Below are 23215 nucleotides of genomic sequence, written 5' to 3'. Positions count from 1 at the left end.
ACCCCACTCAGACACAGTATACTGACTCCGAGCCGACCAGTCCTTGTTTTAGCCCCTTAATGCCGAGCGCCAGACAGGGTAGCAACAAGTACAATCTTTTAACGTTTTTTTGTATGACGCGGCCTGGGATCGAACCCCGGACCTCCACAAGACCACGGAGGCGGTTATAAGTCGGGGTAGGGGTGGGGTTAGTCGGGTGGGGGTGGCGCTGTTGTTTGGGTCAGTGTTTAAAGCTGGATTTTGAGAGAATGTTTGAGAAATTGGTAGAGTCGGGTTTGGTCGGGGGGAATCGGGATAAGTCGGGGCAGGGGTGGATTAGTCGGGTGGGGTGGCGCTGTTGTTGGGGTCAGTGTTTAATGCAGGGTCTGGAGGTGGAGCGGAATTTGAACAGTCGGGTTTGGTCGGGTGGAATCGGGAAAGGTCGGGTTGAGTTGATCTAGAGTAGTTGATGGGTTTGTAGAGTGGGGCCAGGTTTGGTCGGGTAGAATAGTGAAGAGGTATCAGAGTTGTCGACTGTTTTCAAGAACAACGAGTAATAAAACCGGATAAGAACCGAACTTAAAGATTCAGCCTTAACCCTACCCACACGGACACAACAGCTCAACCGAAGCACAATAAATCGGTACCTTAGGGGTAGAAGTGAAAGGGGTGGGGGTATTAACCGAATGTCCCATGTGTCCAGAAACTCCGCGAATCTGCACCCGGGGATGGAAGGAGGGGTACCCGGGTGACTGGTCTGTGTGTACGGTCATTCAAGCATCATTACCGAAGCTAATCGGGTAGACGCGCAACACAGGCCTACAGGTCCAACCGGATCGGTTTACAGAATTATTGGATTTGTGTAATGAAATTTGCCGTATCGGGTCATCGGTAAATGAGACGGATTACGACTTCTAATACGCTGAGGTAACCAGAGCAAAGATCCCGGTAACTCTGACCCGGCCACAGGTGGTTCGTCTCCGCCGTGTCCTCCACGTTGAACTCAGTGAACGTAATGCATGATCTCAACAGAGACAATATACCATTGTAAGGCCTGAATGAGATAGTTAACTGAAATGGTAGGGCTGTTACACTTCACGTTCTAATTTCCGGAGGGGGGGTAGAAAGTGTTGAAGAAGAAGAAAGAAGAAGAAGAAGAAAAAGAAGATGAAGAAGAAAAAAAGAAGGAAAAAAAGAAGAAGAAAAAAGAAGAAAAAGAAAAAAGAAGAAAAAGAAAAAGAAGAAGAATGTATTTTGTTAACGTGTCACATGTTACATTACATAAAATACACAGTTAAAACATAATCACATACAACATTGCGCCTGTGAGATACGATCCACCATTGAAAGCATTAATTAAAGAATAAAATAAAGAATTTCACAAAACAAAACAAAACTGTTTCATCTGTTTTGAGAGTTATGTATTGAGTTTAAAAAATGATATTTTTTTATTCTTTTTTCTTACATTCTTCAGTTAATACCATTGTGTAATTGGAATTATTATTTTGTATGTACATCTAACCTCGAGTGATACAAGAAAACAGTACATAGCTTAAAGCTTTCGGCGCATAAAACATATGATGAGAGGAGCGCGGCGTGAGGTGTACAAACAGCGTTACTATTATAATCAAGAACGAGGGCATTAGGGATAATCTAAGATTAGATAGATTAAATGTACAGTTACAGTACAGTTTAGGTTTAAAGAAACAGAACATGAAACAATAATATCGCTAATTTCGCCATTAATGAAAATGGATGTAGAAGAATATAATCATGAAATGTCTAACGTTAGAGAGATTTCAATTTAACTAAGTCGGTATAAATGTCGCAAAAATAATTTTAACTACCTTATGACTCAAATGAGATAGAAGGTCGTCCACCATATTAACGCCGCTGACTTATTTTGAGTCAAACATGTGCTAGGTATGCGACGTTATACTAAGTATGATATAATATTTGCGCTGTAAATAAGCATGTTTATACATCAGAAAGCAATCGATAGAGGTATATAGATTGGCGAATCTGCAAGTAGATGACAAATGTATGTTTTTTTCAGAATTGTTTTGAGAATGTTTAAGGAATTAACGACCAAGATAACCCTGAAGGAAATGTTACTGGTAATGAAATATTCATACCCGCGGTGTTTTTACATTCCCGCATTCGGGTTGTGTTGAAATGATCTATGCCCCGGGGACTTGTCCTGCCTGCCGGAAGAAGTGCGCTGATGACTGAAAAGCTATAATTACATTCAGGATTGTATGTGTGTTTTCGTGAACCACGCAAGGACCATTGGTGAATGTGTTGGCTCAGTTGTGAGCTTTGGGAACGACCGTAACATTTTCATAGGTGTGTGTGTGTGTGAGTTTGTGTGAGTGTGTGTGTGAGTATGTGTAGATGTCTGTGTGTGTGTTAAGGTGTGACTATATGTGTGTATGAGTGAGTATGTGTGAGCGTGTGTGTGGGTGTCTGTGTGAGTGTATGAGTGTGTGTAGGTGTATGTGTGAGTGTGTATGTGTGTGTGAGTATGTGTGAGCGTGTGTGTGTGAGTGTATGTGTATGAGTGAGTATGTGTGAGTGTCTGTGTGAGTGTATGTGTGTATGAGTGAGTATGTGTGAGTGTCTGTGTGAGTGTATGTGTGTATGAGTGAGTAGGTGTGAGTATGTGTGAGTGTGTCTCTGTGTGTATGTGTGTATGAGTGAGTAGGTGTGAGTGTGTGTGGGTGTCTGTGTGAGTGTATGTGTGTATGAGTGAGTGTGCGTATGTATGTGTGAATGTGAGCGTGTGTATGTGTGAGTGTATGTGTGTGTGTGCATGAGTGATAGGGACAGAATAGTTTTGGGTCAGTTTGGCGCGAATGGGTCGTGGCACCTGTAACTATACAGGGAACGTGACTACAGGTGTGTGCATTGAGCACATGACCTGTGTGCGAAAACTAACTTCCACGCGAAAATATTGGGGTCTTCCCTAAAATTACTGTACACCAACCTTTCATGAATGCATATCTGCGAATTTTCATCATATATGTGTCTACCAGTGAGGGTTTTGCGTCTTTGAGGTTATCAAGCACATTTGGACCCGTGAACATCCGGGGAACATAGGTCTTCAGCAACCCATGCTTGCCGTAAAAGGCGACTATGCTTGTCGGATCGGGTGGTCAGGCTCGCTGACTTGGTTGATGCATGTCATCGTATCCCAATTGCGTGGATCGATGCTCATAATGTCAATCACTGGACTGTCTGGTCCAGACTTGATTATTTACAGACTGCCATCATATAGCTGGAATATTGCTGAGTGCGGCGTTAAACAAATAAACAAACAAACAAATCAAGCACAGTTGAAGACTCTCGTCCAAAGAGACCTCGTCAATGTAATGACCACGTGCGGTACACTATTTATTGATATGTACTGCAGACAGTTCGTACCATAGGACTGTGGTGCATGGGCTATACAAAATGTGATATTTGGCTGTTCGTATAAGTACACTTGTGTATTACCGGAAAAAAAACGTCACATAAAACTCGCCTCGATATCTCGAGAATTATCTCTCGAGTCTTCCGTCCAGGTCCATTATATGAGTATGGTGTATCTTGTGCAAAAAAAGTAACAATGTTTTTCCTTATCCCAAGACAAACAAAATCTAATTTCATTTTGGCATTAACTGAAGAACGTACCAACACAGAATAAAAACAGAATTTTAAACTCATTCCCCAACTCCCCCAATCAGATAAAAAAGAAAAACCGTTTTGTTTCGAAAGGTTTAACAGTCGGTCAACAATTTTATAAAGAAAACAGTTTACACTTTATATTTGCAAAGTGTCAATGAAGCCCGTGGCGTTGTAGATAATTCGTTTAAAACTATTTGTTATGAAATTCGACAGCTTTTTTTCGTGTTTGAGTTGACTTGATTGTTATAAATTCTTTTGTAGATTTTAGTTTATCAGAAAAATCAGGTCAGTCGATGTGAATGGTGAAAACGTGCAACGTCGTGCTTTACACCGAAATGACCCATTCACGCCTCGGGGACGTTGTCAGGACGTTGATTGTCGTTACGGTGACCTGGGGACAACGCGGAAAAACTCATTGCTTTCACATAATGTTCCCTCACTTCATTTCACACTCAGAAAGTCTAAAATAGGATTTTTTATTAGAAGGATGTTTTCATAGAACGAATTAAGGTCCAAGAGTAGCGTTACCGAGTTATGATATATTCTTAATTGAACGACCGAATCACGTTGCTTGGGTACCCCCGTCGGGTAGAATCCCCATACAGATTTCCACGGTAGCAAATTGAGCCACAATAGAACATAAAATTTAATGCGAAGGAATTTCAGATTAGCGTGACATTCGGGGGTTTAAGCAGATGTAGTGAATCAAATCGCAATTGGGGGAGGGGTAGAGGCGGGGTGGCGGATTAAGGGGCTTAGTGCGGGACCCTGAATTCCAAGAAAGAAAATAATTCGTGGAACGCATAATATTCACATTCGGGTTCTCACAGCTGGAATACGGGGTTTTGATGATGGACTGAATATGTTCACAGTAAGCTATGTTTATAGCAATAAATCGGGGATTGGTTGTCAACGTAACGGCTGGGTAAAGGTAGCGCTTGATTTGGTAGAGAGGGAAGATCAACTCACAGATGTACCTCGATGACGTTAAGAAATGTTCAAGCTATCAACCACCAGTTTCGTTCTAAGGTTGATAACGTCTTTGATCAGATACCCATTCTGATTATTATTGTTACTCTCTAGATATATCGATGCGGGTTAGTATAGGCGTCATTATGAGCAAGAGTATATGTGACCCACAGGAGAAAAAGGACCTTATGGCTGCTAGGATACAATTGTGCTGTGACGTCATTAAGGGGGACATTTGACGTCAACTTGCTGACGTAAAAATCGCCGTATGTGCGGACTGTATAAAACTATCTTATTTTTCTCTCGTTAGTTCGTAATGTAATAAAAACATTATTTCAAAATATTACGCCTTCTTTCAATCGATCAGACATCCTATTTAAAAACTGCAAGTTTTAAATTGGACTTTGGAGAAAATGGAGTCTAAATGTTTGATACCCGGTATCTCTGTAGTAATCATGAATTGAAGCTTGTGAATTGTAAACATTGTTTATTGTATTTTTGAAATATAATGGGAGGCAAATTGTGAATTTTCATCCATAAGGTCCCTTATCCCATGGTTAGTCACATATAATGGATAGTGTCATCGATAACCAATCCCGTATCACGATCCGATAAATATGCAAATGAGCTAGGTAATTACTTTCGACCTCCTAACATCTATGCCGTGCCTGCTTCCTCTTGACACTATAAACTTACGTTCCAGATAAGTGTGTGATAGGGAGTGTCACTGTAGACAACAATGGCTGCAAATCATTTGACACTATAATTAGTTTGTTTGTTGTTTAACGCCGCAGGTGCTTGACATCATGAGCATTGATCCACGCAATTGGGATACGATGACATGCATCAACCAAGTCAGCGAGCCTGACTACGGCAAGCATAGTCGCCTCTTACGACAAGCATAGTCGCCTCTTACGACAAGCATAGTCGCCTCTTACGACAAGCATAGTCGCCTCTTACGACAAGCATAGTCACCTCTTACCGCAAGCATAGTCGCCTCTTACGACAAGCATAGTCGCCTCTCACGACAAGCATAGTCACCTCTTACCGCAAGCATAGTCGCCTTATACGACAAGCATAGTCGCCTCTTACGACAAGCATAGTCACCTCTTACCGCAAGCATAGTCGCCTCTTACGACAAGCATAGTCGCCTCTTACGACAAGCATAGTCGCCTCTTACCGCAAGCATAGTCGCCTCTTACGACAAGCATAGTCACCTCTTACCGCAAGCATAGTCGCCTTATACGACAAGCATAGTCGCCTCTTACGACAAGCATAGTCACCTCTTACGTCAAGCATAGTCGCCTCTTACGTCAAGCATAGTCGCCTCTTACGACAAGCATAGTCACTTCTTACCGCAAGCATAGTCGCCTCTTACGACAAGCATAGTCGCCTCTTACTACAAGCATAGTCACCTCTTACCGCAAGCATAGTCGCCTCTTACGACAAGCATAGTCGCCTCTTACGACAAGCATAGTCACCTCTTACCGCAAGCATAGTCGCCTCTTACGTCAAGCATAGTCGCCTCTTACGGCAAGCAAGCATAGTCACCTCTTACGTCAAGCATAGTCGCCTCTTACGGCAAGCACAGTCACCTCTTACGTCAAGCACAGTCGCCTCTTACGGCAAGCAAGCATAGTCACCTCTTACGTCAAGCATAGTCGTCTCTTACGACAAGCATAGTCAACTCTTACGACAAGCATAGTCGCCTCTTACGGCAAGCATAGTCGCCTCTTACGACAAGCGTAGTCTCCTCTTACGACAAGCATAGTCGCCTCTTACGGCAAGCATAGTCGCCTCTTACGGCAAGCATAGTCGTCTCTTACGGTAAGCATAGTCGTCTCTTACGGCAAGCATAGTCGTCACTTACGGCCAGCATAGTCGTTTCTTACGGTAAGCATAGTCGTCTCTTACGGCAAGCATAGTCGTCTCTTACGGCAAGCATAGTCGTCTCTTACGGCAAGCATAGTCGCCTCTTACAGCAAGCATAGTCGCCTCTTACGGCAAGCATAGTCGCCTCTTACGACAAGCATAGTCGTCTCTTACGGCAAGCATAGTCGCAGCAACCATGAGTATGAGTATGGTGAACTCCAGGACCCCCCGCGGCGATAATTATGCTATCATTTACCGAATATGCTCAGCCCATGTGTTGTAATTCTGGATAAATACACACTAATGGGGGACTGAGCTCGTGGCAATTTACCTCAGTTACATACATTATAGATCAGTCCTCAAATCCAACGTTAATATTAAGCTGGATTTCAACGCTGACCTGCGTTTGTTTGATAGGGCAATTCAAAAGCACCTTGACAAATTTAAGGAATTAAAATAAAATAAATAATTAAGTCCCATTTAGTCCAACATCTTCTTTATATCAGAAGACATAAATGAAACTGATATAAAGTCTGAAACTGATATAAAGAAGATGTTAGACTTACTAGGACTTTATGATTTTATTATATATTACATGTACACCGAGTGAACATTCGTTTGCCTCGTGCGTGCGCGCGTGCGTGCGTGCGTGTGTGTGTGTATATATACATGTGGAAATATAATCTTGGTATATGCATAATACGTGCGTGCCGTTTGAATATTGGCTATATATATATATGGAAGTATAATTTGGTATATGCATAATACGTGCGTGCCGTTTGGCTATCAACGTCAACTCTGAAATAAAGAGTTTATTTTGAAAGTTCTTATATCAAAATCGTGAATATTAATCACATTTGGGAAAAAATTATCTTTCAAATTCAAATTGAGCGAGGACATCTGTAACGTTTACGGACAGAATGCTAAGCCGACCAAAATTAGCAACAGTTTCATTCAAGCTGCGAATAAATAGTTAATAGAAGTATATCAATATACCGAGAGAGGCTAACTGTGGCGATATGACACATTGTCTGCTTTGACACTGTTACTGTATGTCAACAATGGGGCACGGGACGAAACGAGGGCGGTGGAATTAATTGGGGATTTTCCCACAGGTATATGTTCCGGTAAGGGCAAACAAGTAAGAGTAAGACTCATCAATATTTGCATATTGGGAGGGAGGGCTAAACATTGTTCTGCACGTGTGAACACAATCCTTTCACCATCCTTGTGGCTTGATGCGACAGTAGGGAGGTATAAATATTTGGAGGTATTTCGCCATTTGACATCCGGGTCATTGAAGACACACGCCTGTAATGTGGCTCTGATAAAGCGCCATTGTCAAATCTCGCGGTTTTCCCGCACACGTGGAGCAGCACGTCGAATAGCGAGACTTCAATGTCCACTCGAGTTGAGGAACAAATATACTGAGTGGTCCTTTGTAAAATAACTAACAACGACAAAATGGTATACTTGTCGATAGCTAAGCCTCACTGTGTGTTCTTAATGAGGCTATCGAAAAGATATGAAATGTTACCTCTACAAATATAGGGTTGTAAACTACACGTGTTTTATGAAGAGGGAGGACCGGTTTAGAACCCACATTTATCAACCTGTCTTTGTGTATTTATTCGTACACAGGTGTTTTGTTATGAAGGTTTAGGTTGATGATTTCAAAATAGCTGTCGACACGGATAGATACAATATAACATATAGGGGTGTTTCAATGTAGGTTGTTGGCGATTTAAGTTTGTCTTGTAAGATCAAAATTCACAAACAAAGATGACACGAACAAAGCACATGATATACGGGCACATGACAGCTTAAAAAAAGTCTTGATCACATTCTTGGGTAGTCTCTTCCAGACGCTAGAGAATAAATAAGAAAACGAGACCAAATCAAGTCTATAATAATTCGGCAAGTCTAGATTGCCTACGCGTATAAGCATTGTTCTTGGCTCCTTTTTTAATTTTAATTTTTATTATGTGGATATTCTCTGGCGTTGACGTTATATATTCTTTTTGCCCGAACATTGAACATATCACCTCCATGAATAAATTCGATATTGAGCGTAAAGGTGTTTCCAGTTACAACTGAGATACCTGGAAGACAGCTACGGCAGTCTTGGTACGTGGTGGAACACGGCTGTCATAAGATTGTTGTAAATATGCTTCAAAATATTTATAGATAAATAACGATTACGTACATCAATTTTGAAGAAAAAAACCCTTTTTTATCCAAGTGTCACACACAGAAATGTAAGTATGGCAATACAAACACTCATAAGAAAAGTATGCAATGCCAGGCAATACACACTACAGCATACATACAATTAAGACCCTTGAAGCTCCGGTTTAGAATAGGTCTTCAGCAACCCATGCTTGCTGTAAAAAGCGACGGTGCTTGTCGTAAGAGGCGACAAACGGGATCGGGTGGCCAGGCTTGGTTGATGCTTGTCATCGTATCCCAACTTGTGAATCGATGCTAATGGTGTCAATCACTGGACTGTCTGGTCCAGACTTGATTATTTACAGACCGTCATATAGCTGGAATATTACTGAGTGCGGCGTTAAACAACAAACAAAAACAAAACAACATACACTTCAGCATAGAACAAGATGCAAATAAGATTAAAACATCGATTCCCGTACAGATTTAATTTTACTCAGGATAAGGTCTTCTATTTTGAAAAACAAAATAAGTATTCTTTAGACGTACGCGCTTATTTCGGGTAATTTGAGACATTATTTCCATTCTACAATTGACATCTTCGGTCGAGCATTATTGCCGCATGGAAAAGGAGGTAATATATTTTATAGCATAGCAAGTATACTTCTCCACTTTTCATATGGACTTTTTACATAATACGCAAAACTGATCCTCATCATATGTAATGTGATATTTAACTAGAATGATATTCTGATCATCCCTATCAAAAGTTGAGTAGTGCATAATTGTCGCAAGCCTATTCATTTTGCAGCAACAAAAGATGAGTTTGTTTTTATGTCGCCTACGGTAGGCGGTATTTCAGTCATATATGGTGTTTATATACATTGTTGCTTGTAGCATATGTATACATTACAGATAGGTTTTATTAGCATTGCTCTTGCAATAGTCGTGACACCAAACTTGGTATACAGATAGTCTGTCTCTCTGGGGAAATAACGAAATAGTTGGATAATCAGACTTACAGACATAAGTAAGAAAAAACGTACAACTTTATGGATAATAACTTCTGTTTTATAGCACATAGCGACGTATCGATGTAGGTTCTGGGGTGAAAGAATCTACATCGAAACTTCGCTATTTGCAATAAACCAGAAGGTTTTTTTGGTTTTTTTTTTGACATTTTTTATTCCTTTCAAAGGGGAAAAACCAGAAGTTGTTATCGATAAGATTGCACGTATTTTCTTACTTATTTGGCCAACTTATAGAATGCCAATCAAACAGTGACAGACATTAGGTCAAACTGTGTCATTGATCTTTCAGTTTCACTGGTACTTCGTATTCTAATTTCAAAAGCTGAATATGTATGAGGGCTTTAAGAGCAATTTAATCGCATGTTGTGTAATGTATATGATATATCTAAAGGAAATATAGTCTTATATTGAAGAAATAAACTACGTTAACAGGATGCGAAAATAACATCATAGGAAGAATTAGCATGTTGAGCAAGCGGTGAAACTTTCATCTCCAAACATTAATTCTTGCTTAGATTCGTTTATCAGTGCTTAAAACACCGACAAGGAGCTGAGGGCCACTCGACGTTTTGTCAAATTTCCACGCCATTTGGTCAGCGACTGCTCAAAACTCTCAATATCCCCTTATCAACAACCACAGACAGCGCATCAGTTTCGTAATACCCCATAATTCCACATCAAAGATGGCGGCCCCCATACCCGCTACCTATATCTCGATATCAGCATAGATGCGGCCAACAAGTGGCGATTACGGTACTTAACGCGTTAACTTCGCTCATCCGGGGATTTTGTTGCGCGTCCCCTGGTCAGGTCCGTCGGTTCCTTTGAAGTGACCGTTATTACACGGGCAGTGGTCAACGTTAGCGAGATCGATACGCTCCGATCAGCGGGGAGCGGTCTGTGGGCCTCTCGCAAGGAGCGGTAATTACGCGGGTTGGTTTCGTATCGAGATAAGTAGATAATCTTAGGATAAGACCCCGCGATCAAAGACCAGGGTGTGGGTGATGGGAAATTAGCGTTACTTGGCAAAATAGTCACACGCAGTGACGCAACTACTTACTAAACTTACCTGGGGCTTTCAACTACAGGTGTGAGCGTTTAATCGCGAGAGGAAAACACTGACACCGCATGTGCACCTCGCGCTAAAACCGTAATGAAGAACCCGGATTAGCCGTCATTGTTTCCCAACATGGCGGTGTCGATAACGGACCTTTGATTTTCACTAACAGCGCGCATTGTTTTCGGATGACGATAAAATATATCCGATAGTTTTAGCGGGTTGTCGATCGGTTTGGATACGCCTTTTCATTACTGATAATTTTTGGATATGTACACGGATGTTTGGACAGAGCTCTTTTGTTTGATGCTTTGCTAAGCACACAGGTGCGTACAACTGGCGTTATCACCCCTCGGCGACAGCGACGGCCTGGGAACTGAGTGCGTTGAGTCCTAATTATTAAAGCATTAAGTAAATGCTAAGGAAAGCTTTTCATAAAGCTCTATCAACGGTCTGTAGCTTCATACTCTTGTATGAGTCTAAACATACAAGTTAGTTGAATTTACCATTACCATCGTAACTAATGAAAAAATTTGCCTGCATCTTATTTTAAACATTTTCGTTAAAATTATAATTTATTTCAGATAAATTATAATTTTAACGAAATTTTTAAAAATAAGATGCAGGCAAAAGACGTCTCGCGTTGGCCTTGTTGGAATAATCAACAAAAATATGAAGTTTGTTTATCTGGGATTTGTTTGCTTTTCTGTTAAATACGACATGCATGTTTACTTTTAATGAACACGTGGTTCTCGAGGTCTGGTTTGACATAAAGAGTGACATTTGGTACATATGCGTGGTCACGTGGTTAGGTGTCCATGTTAGTCTTATAACTCACATGACATAAATGGATTCACTTGCAATTTTAAGACAACAGTAGGTTCAGACATTTTAATCATCCCCGTTTCATCTGAGCAGGACAAGTAAACACACACATCAAACGTTTTCATAACACCTGTGTTTATTTGTCAAGTCCCCCGTCACACGAGCATTTATCGTTAAAGCGGATCGGGTGGTCAGGCTCGCTGACTTGGTTGATACATGTCATCGCATCCCAATTGCGTGGGCCGATGCTCACGGTGTCGATCACTGGATTGTATGGTCCAGACTCGATTATTTATAGACCGCCGTCATATAGCTGGAATATTTCTGAGTGCGGCGTTAAACAACAAATAAACAAACAAACAAACAAATCGTTAACGAGCAATGTATTTCAGAACGCATACAGAATCTCATTAAACTTCCTTCTAAAAATATAGGAAATAATCCATACGAACAATTTTTCTCGCAAAATAATCATGTTAATAAAAAAAACCTTTAAGGGCTTAATTTCACATAAAAATGTCTAGCATGCGCTACAATTTTCATATTGGAAGAAGTAGACGACTTAATCAACCAAATTCATTTTCATTCAACATGAACACACTCTTGACTGATGCTGTGAATGGTCGTATAAACGGTGGCAGTATTGAGCGCACATGTGTTCGTAAATTAACCCCGGAGTGCTAATTAGAAAAATAAGGCCACATTTTCAATTCTTGCATAATCCAGATATGGCAATTGTTTTATTGCTGTTATATATGGCTCAGCCCGTATGCCATAAGCTACCAGGTTTAATTGTTCGCAAATGTTTCAAGTGGTTAGTGAAATATTCCAGGCTTGTATTAACACTGTTACCGAGCATATGTCAATAGAATGTGGCGGGATATAAATGTTCATAACTGTGTTCCTCTTAGTGAATGTGTGTATTTTGTTTTACGCCGAAATTAGTCAAATAGCAGCTATATCTTACGAAATACGAGTCGGCACCCTCGATTATACATTGTATTACATCCTTAAGCTATTGTATTTATACTTTATCAGAATGGAGATATAGTCTACTGGATAAACGAGGATGCCAGATACGCAAAATAACCATGGTCGGTCATATTGTCCACCCAGTCAACATATCTGTCAGCTCTTACGACAAGCATGGCTACCGGCGATCTATTCCGCCCACAGGGTGTGACATACGTATACTTCGTTCTGGAAACGAAAATAAAACAATGGTTGAATGAAAGCTAATGAAGTCTGTTACTGATAAACGAGGATTGTTTTATAAATATATGAGTTTTACATATTCTCTATGTAAGAGTTAAATTATTTCTGTATTCCATATACATATCTATTAAAACATATTTACATACTGTATAAACGTACAAAACAATCATATAGTTCATAATTGATGTAAAAATAAACACAGTACAAATAAAACGCTTTTAAAGACAAAACAATATGTCACAGCTAAATATTCCTTTTGTCTGCAATGGAATGGTATTGTGTTACAAACAGATCACCGAAATGCCAGATTTCCAACCTTGTCGAGAATTCATTAATTTACTGTTAAGGTGTGTTTATTGCGTAAAATGGTCGCTGTTGTACCGTTACTGTTGATAAGGTGTGAAAAACATGAGGAATATTTATTACTGACAGACGTAATTATTTTATTGCTGGAAGGGTCGCGTCTCAACTCGTGTCACTTCAGAGTCACGGCCCTGTGAGGAGTAACTTGTGAGAACGGGAATCTTCAACTCCTCACATCGCTAGCTTTATTAAATTACATCGTTAACAGACTAAGCGAATCCGATATCGAGGTATGGAAAATACAATCCGCATCTCCGTACAGCGAAGTCGCGTGGGAATCCCCCTAAAGTTCTTCACAGGCCAGTGAATACGGTTGGCGAACCCGCGCCTAGAATTACCACGGCGACTTCACGTCTGCTACGACCATTTGAGTTCCAGTGATAATGACGAGAGTGCGTTATCGTTCACACCCAGGTCTCGGCATGGCGAGATAATGCGAGATTTCGATTTCAAAACTGTTAATGCACGAACATGACACGGCTCGGCTCCCGAATAGCAAGTGGGGTCAAATGATATCTTCCGATTTGATGACAGATAAAGGAAAGTAATGTAGAATTGCAAACAATTATCAAATCTCCCAGTGGTTCAAATTCGCGTAAACCTGCATCTGACGACAAGTTTTGTTTTGTTTGTTTGTTTGTTTGTTTAACGCCACACTCAGCAATATTCCAGCTATATGACGGCGGTCTGTAAATAATCGAGTCTGGACCAGACAATCTAATGATTGATATCATGAGCATCGATCCACGAAATTGGGATACGATGACATGCATCAACCAAATCAGTGAGCCTGACGACCCGATCCCGTTAGTCGCCTCTTCCGACAAGTATAGTCGCCTTTTACGGTAAGCATGGGTTGCTGAAGACCTGTTCTACCCCGGATCTTCACGGGCCTCTGACGACAAGATTCGCACTGACTTGAACATAGCCTCACCCTCATATAATGTGAACTTGTGCAAAACACACGTGGCGAGTTAAACGGTAGCAGATGCAAAATGAAATGGCGTTCAGACACGTTGCATTTAATGTAGGTTGAAATGTATATTATCCAAATAAACATTGATTTTACCAAGCGTATATAACACTTGAGAAATACAATAATTCAGATGAAAGGTCATCAAACTGTACTGAAATGTGTTTGTTTGCAGTTTCACACCACAGTCATCAATAGTCCAGTTATATCACGTCCGCTTGTACACGAGTGATCTATACTGACCAGACCCGTGAAGATTCCGGGGTAGAATAGGTCTTCAGCAACCCATGCTTGCCGTAAAAGGCGACTAACGGGATCGGGTGGTCAGGCTCCCTGACTTGGTTTGATGCATGTCATCGATCCCAATTGCGTGGGTAGATGCTCATGATATTAATCACTGGATTGTCTGGTCCAGACTCGATTATTTACAGACCGCCGTCATATAGCTGGAATATTGCTGAGTGCGGCGTTAAACAACAAACCAACCAACCAACTATACTGACCAGTGGTTGATATGACGTCCAACGCGGTCGGAGTTCATTGACAATCAACCAGCAAAGCCACCGAAGCGACCGCCCGAACCAGTTGGTCGCCTCTTACGACAAGCACAGGCTGCTTGGACCTGTTATGACCAGATGGGCTCAATAGGGTTACCCCGCACACTGACAGTAGAATGATTGCATTTTATCAATTATAAGCTTCACGGTCTTGATTATAAAACAGGCAAGTCCAGCTATTTACATTCCACAGCCATAGGAAAACTGACTTTCAAACAGAAATGTAACGCGTAATAAAATAAAATCCTAGACAAAATATTATTCTGGGAATTGGGGCGGGAGTGGGGTTGGAGGAGGGTGTGTCAAGACTATCCCAGTCTCTCTTACAGATCCCAGCGTTTATATTTCCTAAAATGTTTTCCCCAACGTCATTTGGCCTTCTAGCATCCTAAACTCACATTCTCTTCATCCCAAGGGACTTGAGTGTTCCTTAAAGAATTAGTTCCCTTATACTACTCAAAAGAAGTTAAAGAACAATCGATTTAGTTTGGTAGGGCTATAGTTAATCTGCCATGGCCATTTGAGTGTCACATAACTTAGTTTTAACCCCCCAAAAGAGACCCTATCGACTTAAATTGGTATCAACCAGAAATCTGTAACCTGTGCAGTGATGTGTATCTCTCTCTCTCTCTCTCTCTCTCTCTCTCTCTCAATTCCTGGATCAACCAAGGAGTGAATGTACCCTTACTTCATCAGGTAATTCACGCTACAGCTGCCAAAACTACCAAACGTTATGTCGTTTATACGGTTCGACAGCTGAAGAAATCATACATTTACTTTGCACATAAGACAAAATAGTTCCAACAAAATCACCAATATAAACTTTGCGATTATGTCGTAACATAAACTAACGTGATATGAATATGATTGGTTGAAACATCATATGAAAATATATCATAACTGCACTTGTATAAACAACGTAATAGATTGTAATATTGATTATATGTATTAAATCTGCGTATTTCGTAATGCGCTGGTGTGATTATAGATCGTACTAAACGATCAAACGAAAAGGCATAAATTCAATCAATAGACCATTCCCCATAATAGCTGTTTAAGCCATGTATACACTCGTATAAATCCCGCTTGGCGCACCTGTGTAAGGGCATACAGCAGACTAGGTAATGTTAGAAGATCCGGCTTTGAATCGCGCCGCATTAGCCAGCGAGTTTTCTCACAGTCACAGGTAGAGGACTGAGGAATGTTCAATTACCTGAGCTCAATGGCGGGGGCACCGATCCGTGAACGTTGGGAGGGGGAGGAGGGTTCCCACACTCCGCGCGACATCCACGCACGTGCGTGTATTTACTAGTCGTCTGTCTCCGTTTGATTGGCATTCCATTACACCACCGCTAAAACAGGCCATCCATGACCCCCTCCACTTACCTCCCTTGGACTTACTTTTTGTTTACTTCTGTAATACTGGTTAAGTGTGTTTAACCACAACTGGACGTGCATTTGAACATACCTATTCTGTTTGTTGACATGAATGGTTTAATGTGGTGTGTTGTTATCGAAATTATTAAAGTTGTTGACTTGTAAAAATAATTCGGTAATCATAATATTTTCAGAAGCATTAAATATGAATTAGATATGCATATATGGTTCGTGCTAAAAACTTGTGATGCAGTGATGTCAGCGTTAAAACAATCTTACTTTATAACAAACAAAAGACAAAAAAATGATTGTCGCGCAGCTTCCTTTGATAATTACTGCAGCAACGTAAATTTATGAGCAGTTCTTTCAATAAAGATATCGACAACAGCAACCAAAACACATGACCATCATAACACACAAAACCCAAGTTCAAAGCCAGATGTTCTCGATAAAAAGAGAAAACTTTAAATCACAACCCATTTGAAATGATTAAAACAGCAATACAAGTAAGTAAGAAAACAAACTTGTATTATCATACATACAATCTGATTGCCCTCGTGTTAACATAAACTAACATATTATCCACCACGTTCTGATTGCAAAGTTGAGAGCGACTGGGAACGGGAAACCACAGTCCTGCACCATGGCTGTGAAATATATTTATTTTATGAAAAAATAACTTGATATGTATACAAAAGTCTAGCCAGCTCTAGCTAGCTCTATTCCACATGAAATCAGCATTGGCAAATTATTTGTTTAATTTTGGAGTCGAGAAGGGTATTGTGTAATAGAAGATTTCGTAGACTAAATGTTAGTCAAGTGGAGCCATAGCGGTTGAGGAAGTATGTCGACATTCAGTTGCCTAAATATTTCCAGTCTATTATTGTGTGTGTGACTCTACCCGGGGGACGTGATGATAAATGGACGTCTCATGTGCAAGTGATTGCACCTTGCATATGCATTTCTACTTACACATTCTTAACCTACTACACAGGGTTATATATGATCTGCTTTACAAATCCAGGATTGTATATAACAAACTTAGGATTCATTTTGTTTATATTGTAAACTGAAAAATATATTTCGAACTCAGACGAATTTTAATTTTCATATACATGAAAATTTAGACTTACATCTAGTCTCTGAAATGAACATATCGTACAGAGAAAAACCAGTTGTTCAATTATCTTAATAAAAATATAATATAGGGAGCCCAGAGACTCTTCATTTTCAGACATAGACTTGCATGGACTGTATTTGATATATATTTGTATCAGGGTCTGTAAGACAGACTAGCTTTAATTGTTTACTCATAAACAGATGTGCATCAAACCATTAATGCTTTATGTTAACATTTACAATCCCTGCTCCAGTGAATTCTGTGAAATCTGCAAATATGTATATATGAATCATAATGTCTTGTCTTTTAAAATTGCATCTGTGCGGTAATGGGACGTTTCTGCAATAAATATTATCTTATCTTTCATATCTTATCTTATCTTGTATAAAGGAGGGCGAAAGTATGCATTATAAAACTTACAAACAATAAACACCATAATGTTTATCATTTATATTTGACAACATCAGTAGAGAATTCAGCAAATACATTTATCTCAACCACTGACAGCCAACTTTATGCAGTCTTTCAGATTGGAAAAAAACACCATGCACTGCAATTTCAATTGTTCCACTTATCATATATACTTATTTATGTGCAAACGGTTCAATTTCAAACAATCAACCCCGTCAAACGACATAAGTAAAGATTGTTAAGCCATAAATACAATCGATCAAAACACAAATGCCCCAGCCACGACTATCAACAGTTGGTCGAGTCACGTGCCTAGCTTACGCAGGCTAAACCACTCGTACCTGTCGCAAGCACATCTGTGTGTTGACCAATCAGAGTATTGGAGTCGCATGCCGATACATCCCGCTATGTCCACAAGCCGCGCGCTGATTGGCTGAAGCTACCAGCGTCGAGCGTGGGAAAGCGCGTTGGCATACCTTCGCATCTCAAGCCGGCTCGTGTAGGGATGTATAAAAACCCTGGCGACCGTGGGAGAGTTACACTCGCTCGTGTGCTCTAGTGGTTCACAGATTACCTCAGCTAGCAATTTGGCTGCATTCCACTTCTAGCAATGGAGACTTTAACAGAAAACAGAATGCCAGAACGGGTCTCATCCCACAGGAGGGTGAGTTGTCTTTGTGATTGTTTACTTTCTGTCGACGGGCGAGTTCACATGTCACATGTCCGCAAGACAAGTTTCACATCACTTCCGTGATTTGCTTATAAATCGATTTCATGTTTGGCATGTTTAATTTTTTTCAAATTATTTTGGTAACTTTTGGATAAGGTTATTGTCAATTTGTTGAATTCTATTTTCAAGTCAACGGCGTTCTAGCTTTCCTATCTTCGGAAACCATGTTTACTTATTTTGACATTTATGAAGCATTTGTTCATTTGGCTGATAAAACGAAATACGTATGGTTTTTTTTATGTCACTTCTATATACGCTGACTTGTCATGCTATAAATGTCTTCGAAAGCTGAAGACATTCGAAACTAAATCAGCCTTTAGATTGCCAGATTTTGTCAACAAGCCATTTGAACGCTTCGACTGTTGTTGTGTGTCGTCTGCTCCACCATGTCACGTGCTATAACTGAATGTTGTCTTTTTCAGGCAAACAAACCGTTGGTTGAAAAGCGACGCCGTGCACGTATCAATGACAGCTTGTCACAACTGAAATCGCTTCTCCTCCAAGCTATGAAACAAGATGTAAGTATTGAAATGTCACATGCTGAATAATACATTTAATTATCATATTGTCGTTAATATTTGTATTTCACATGGATTTTCAATGTTAATTCGATATTTTGTAAATATTATTACAATTTGAATATGCATAGCATTTGCTTTGTTATATAGACATGGATTTAATTAAGCTTTTATGACCGTTTTAACATTTGCCTTGTCCTTTTCAGAGCGCACAGTTCTCCCGCCTTGAGAAAGCTGACATTCTGGAAATGACTGTCAAGTACCTGCGCCATATGCAGAGGCAGCACGTGTCCACTGAAGTGACCTCTGACCCAAGTGTTGCTGCCAAATACCGTGCGGGGTTCAACCAGTGTGCAAACGAGGTGCTCAACTACTTCCAGTCTTCAAATGGCGTCAAAGAAGAAGTTAAGTCATCGCTTGCCGATCACCTTGGGAAATGTCTGTCAATTGTGACCCCTGCTCCCTCATCCATCACCGAACATCAGCAGACGACATTCCACGATTCGAAACAGACGACTTACGCAGCACGTGCTGAGAGCGTATCTCCTGTCAACGGCCAAACCAGATGTTTACAGCCGCTTCTGATTCAGATCCCAGAGTCGGCTGACATGATGACGTCATCCCCAAACAAGCAGACGACACCCACCAGTCTTCTTCTCATGCCGCTCGCACATTCTACACCTGTTGCTCCAGTTATGCACGTGCAGGATCACGTCATGTCAACATCTCGTGACAGCAGCCCCGATAGCTTCAGTGTGCCGACGAACTTTAATGACTATAAAAACATCACAAATATCCGAGTGCACCCATACCACAGCGACATTGAATACGTGCAGCAGACGACGCGAGTTGTATCGCCGTCCTATCCCGTTCATCCTGTCCCGCGTATGTCAACAGGTACCCGGATGTATGAATCTGTCAGCCCCGTTCACCGTTACTCACCCCCACAGTGTGCCTTCCAGGAGGAAAAGGTGTGGCGTCCCTGGTAACCATGGAAACGACTGCTTTCGTGGTAACAATAGTTACTTTCTAGAACTTATGACATTCTCAAACTGCCAAGAAAAATGACTTTTGCAAGTGCCTACTGCGGTTCTTTTGCCGCCCTTGTTATATTTTTGATACATTTATTTTTGTGTTGTGTGTAACACTGTTGTTTAGAAACTTTGATATATTAGACCCCGACTTCACTAGAAGCACGACCATTCCTACACTTTCCTGCCACATCTTCATCTATCTGGCGTGGATCAGGCCTTCATCTTTCAACTGTTGGACCACGACTTCATCATTCTTCATCACGTCTGTATAACAGATGGAAACCTCTCGTTGAACTTTGACCCTTCATAATAAACCCATTGTATGAAACGTGCCTCGACATCGTTACGTTTGATGACGTCACATGTATGTCTTCCATGCTCATTTTGGTGCTTCTGAAACACGTATGATCGTTAAAAACGGATACCTGTAATGCCATAAACATTTATATTTTTCTACATGTTTATATGTATAAATAAATATTTTCTTAAACAAAATTCCTATTTGTCATTCGTCTTATCGTTGTTGCCCTTACCTCTTGTCACGTGATAGTATCCGCAGATTTCTCCTTTTCAAAGAGGGCGGTCGGGTAGCCTACTGGTTAAGGCGTTCGCTCGTCACGCCGAAGACCCGGGTTCGATTCCCGACATGGGTACAATGTGTGAAGCCCTGTTCTGGTATCCCCTCCCCGTGATATTGCTGGAATATTGCTAAAAGCGGCGTAAAACCATACTCACTCACTCCTTTTCAAAGAGATATGGGTGGTTAGGGAGCCTGGTAGTTACAGCGTCTCTTCACGCCAAAGACACGGGTTAGATTACCCACATGGGTACAAATAAGCCCATTCTGTTTGCCAGGCGTTAATATGATTAGTACAGTAAACTACGGTTATAACGAACACGCTTATAACGAACTGACCGATATAACGAACTTACTTGTTAGCCCCGGCCATGTGATGCATATATGCTGTATATATGCTTATAACGAACTACGGTTATTACGAACTAAAATGGGTGGTCCCTTTGAGTTCGTTATAACCGTAGTTTACTGTATATTGCTTAAAGCGGCTTAAAACAAGGCATAGGGAATATAATGTTATAAACAAATATATAGGGGTCTGGATACGAGTATATAAGTAATTCTTTTTTTATATATCCCCCAACGGAACCCAAAATAAATTGCTCTCAACATTCGAAAGAGCATCATTGTTGGTAGATAAAATATACCTACCTAGTCATTGTCAACCATATAGATCAATGTTGGTTATGTCACAGTCGGCAATATTCAAGTTATTGGGGCGGTGGGTAGCCTAGTGGTTAAAGCGTTCGCTCGTCACGCCGAAGACCTGGGTTCGATTCCCGACTAGGGTACAATGTGTGAAGCCCATTTCTGGTGTCCCCCGCCGTGATATTGCTGGAATATTGCTTAAAGCGGCGTAAAAACCATACTCACTCACTCAATCACTCCAGTTATACTGGTATATATCTCGGTGGATTTCAAGTAACCACGACAGACAGGCACATAGGTGCCAGACTCTGTTGTTTTACGCCGCACTCAGCAAGATCCGGGTTGGAATAGGTCTTCAGCAACCAATGCTTGTAAGTGGCGACTATGGATGTTGTTAGAGGCGACTGGAGCTGGTGGTCAGGCTCGCAGAATTGGTTGATGAATGTCATCGTATCCCAACTGCGTAGATCGATACTCATGGTGTCAATCATTGGATTGTCTGGTTCAGACACGATTAGTTATAGACCGCAGTCACATAGCTGGGATATTGCAGAGTGCGGCGTTAAACAACAAACAAACAAACAAATGGTCCTTGAGCCATATTATTTTCCTATCTATCTATCTATCTATCTATCTATCTATCTATCTATCGGAGGAGATAGTTTATATTTTTACAAACATTTTCTGAACACCTTGCATCTCCAGTGTACGATTTACGTTTTGGGTGGTCAACTATTTTGTTTTAAAAAATGCCAGTCTCAGAACATCAAATGGTCGGCTTCCAAACATGAAGGTGTGTCATTAACCATACGTGGCCGGATATAATTTGTTATAGTGATTGAACAAATAACTTCTCAACAATTGAAGTGATTTTCTCAGGCTCGCTTGCTAGTCAGGCAATTTGCAGATAATCTCCGATAAGACCTGCCCTATGGACTTCCCGATAGGTGAGACTCCCTGATAACACCAACGTTATCTGTTGCACGTCCTCGGAGATAGCCCGTCCCAGCGGAAGTTACGTAATCCTGTTTTATCAGACACCCATCTCGAGACTGATCCACGCCATATCTCGCGCAACCATCACATATCTGCTTTATAACAGTCTTCCTTGCTTCTTGTCTCTACCGCCAATAGTTCTTACATCATTCACTGTCCCACTCGCCCACCATTAAGTAACGCCAGAGGGCGAGATGTCGCGAGAAGACACGAGATCACGAGGTTGACGCACATTAAATTCATGCAGTGTGCTTCTAGAAATGTTATTGATGGCAACGTTTTTACAAAGATCAACATTCAGAAAGGGAAGATAGTGTTATAGCAATTTTATGTTCTACTAAGTGTTTTGGGATTTAGCTTGGCCATAATGGCTAGGTTAAACATATAATACTACTTGTTTCGTTCAATCTTGGGAAGGGTCGTTGGGGTAGCCTTGTGGTTAAAGCGTTCGCTCGTCGCACCGAAAGTCCTGGTTCAACTCCCCATTATTTATTTGTTCAGTGGAATGGTGAATTAGTGGGGTAAAAAGACGGACATTAGTTATTGGCTGAGACCAGGTTTGTTTGTTTGTTGTTTAACGCCGTACTCCAGCTATATTCCAGCTTTCTGACGTCGGTTTGTAGGTCTGTATATAATCGAGTCTGGACTAGACAATCCAGTGATTGATATCATGAGCATCGATCCACGCAAATGGGATACGATGTCATGCATCAACCAAGTCAGCGAGCCTGGCCACCCGATTCCGTTAGTCGCCTCTAACGACAAACATAGAGGCCTCTTACGACAAGCATAGTCGCCTCTTACGACAAGCATAGTCGCCTCTTACGGCAAACATTGGGGCGGTGGGGTAGCCTTGTCGTTAAAACATTTGCTCATCACGCCGAATAGCTTGGTTCGATTCCCCACACGAGTACAACGTGTGAAACCCATTTCTGGTGTCCCCAGCCGTGATATTGCTGGAATATTGCTCAAGCGTCTTAAAACCATACTCAGTCACAACGACAAGCTTAGTCACCTCTTACGGCAAGCATGGGTTGCTGAAGACCAATTCTTACCCGGATCTTCACGGAGGTGCTACAAAAGCAGCCATAGTCCATACATCTCTATGCGTTGAATCCAAGGAGATTT

At 41.0% G+C, this 23215-nt stretch overlaps 1 protein-coding gene and 1 long non-coding RNA gene across 2 annotated transcripts; one reads left to right on the top strand and one right to left on the bottom strand.

The window, feature by feature from the left end:
* Window positions 1–12002: 12002 nt before the first annotated feature.
* Window positions 12003–16005, bottom strand: LOC125384231. The gene is made up of 3 exons (XR_007223073.1): window positions 15890–16005; window positions 14623–14741; window positions 12003–12768 (listed from the first exon to the last, which is right to left on the bottom strand). It is a non-coding gene; the product is annotated as an uncharacterized LOC125384231 (long non-coding RNA).
* Window positions 16006–18042: 2037 nt separating this feature from the next.
* LOC124144407 (transcription factor HES-4-like) lies at window positions 18043–20361 on the top strand. The gene is made up of 3 exons (XM_046513775.2): window positions 18043–18248; window positions 18737–18832; window positions 19039–20361. The coding sequence occupies exons 1-3, from the start codon at window positions 18195–18197 to the stop codon at window positions 19819–19821; spliced, it is 933 nt and encodes a 310-aa protein (XP_046369731.1). The 5' UTR covers window positions 18043–18194; the 3' UTR covers window positions 19822–20361.
* The last annotated feature ends 2854 nt before the right edge of the window (window positions 20362–23215 follow it).

This window comes from Haliotis rufescens, unplaced genomic scaffold, assembly GCF_023055435.1.
Source record: "Haliotis rufescens isolate VD_foot unplaced genomic scaffold, xgHalRufe1.0.p SCAF_29, whole genome shotgun sequence".
NCBI classification, from domain to species: Eukaryota; Metazoa; Mollusca; class Gastropoda; order Lepetellida; family Haliotidae; genus Haliotis; species Haliotis rufescens.
This window is presented reverse-complemented; position numbering and strand designations above follow the sequence as displayed.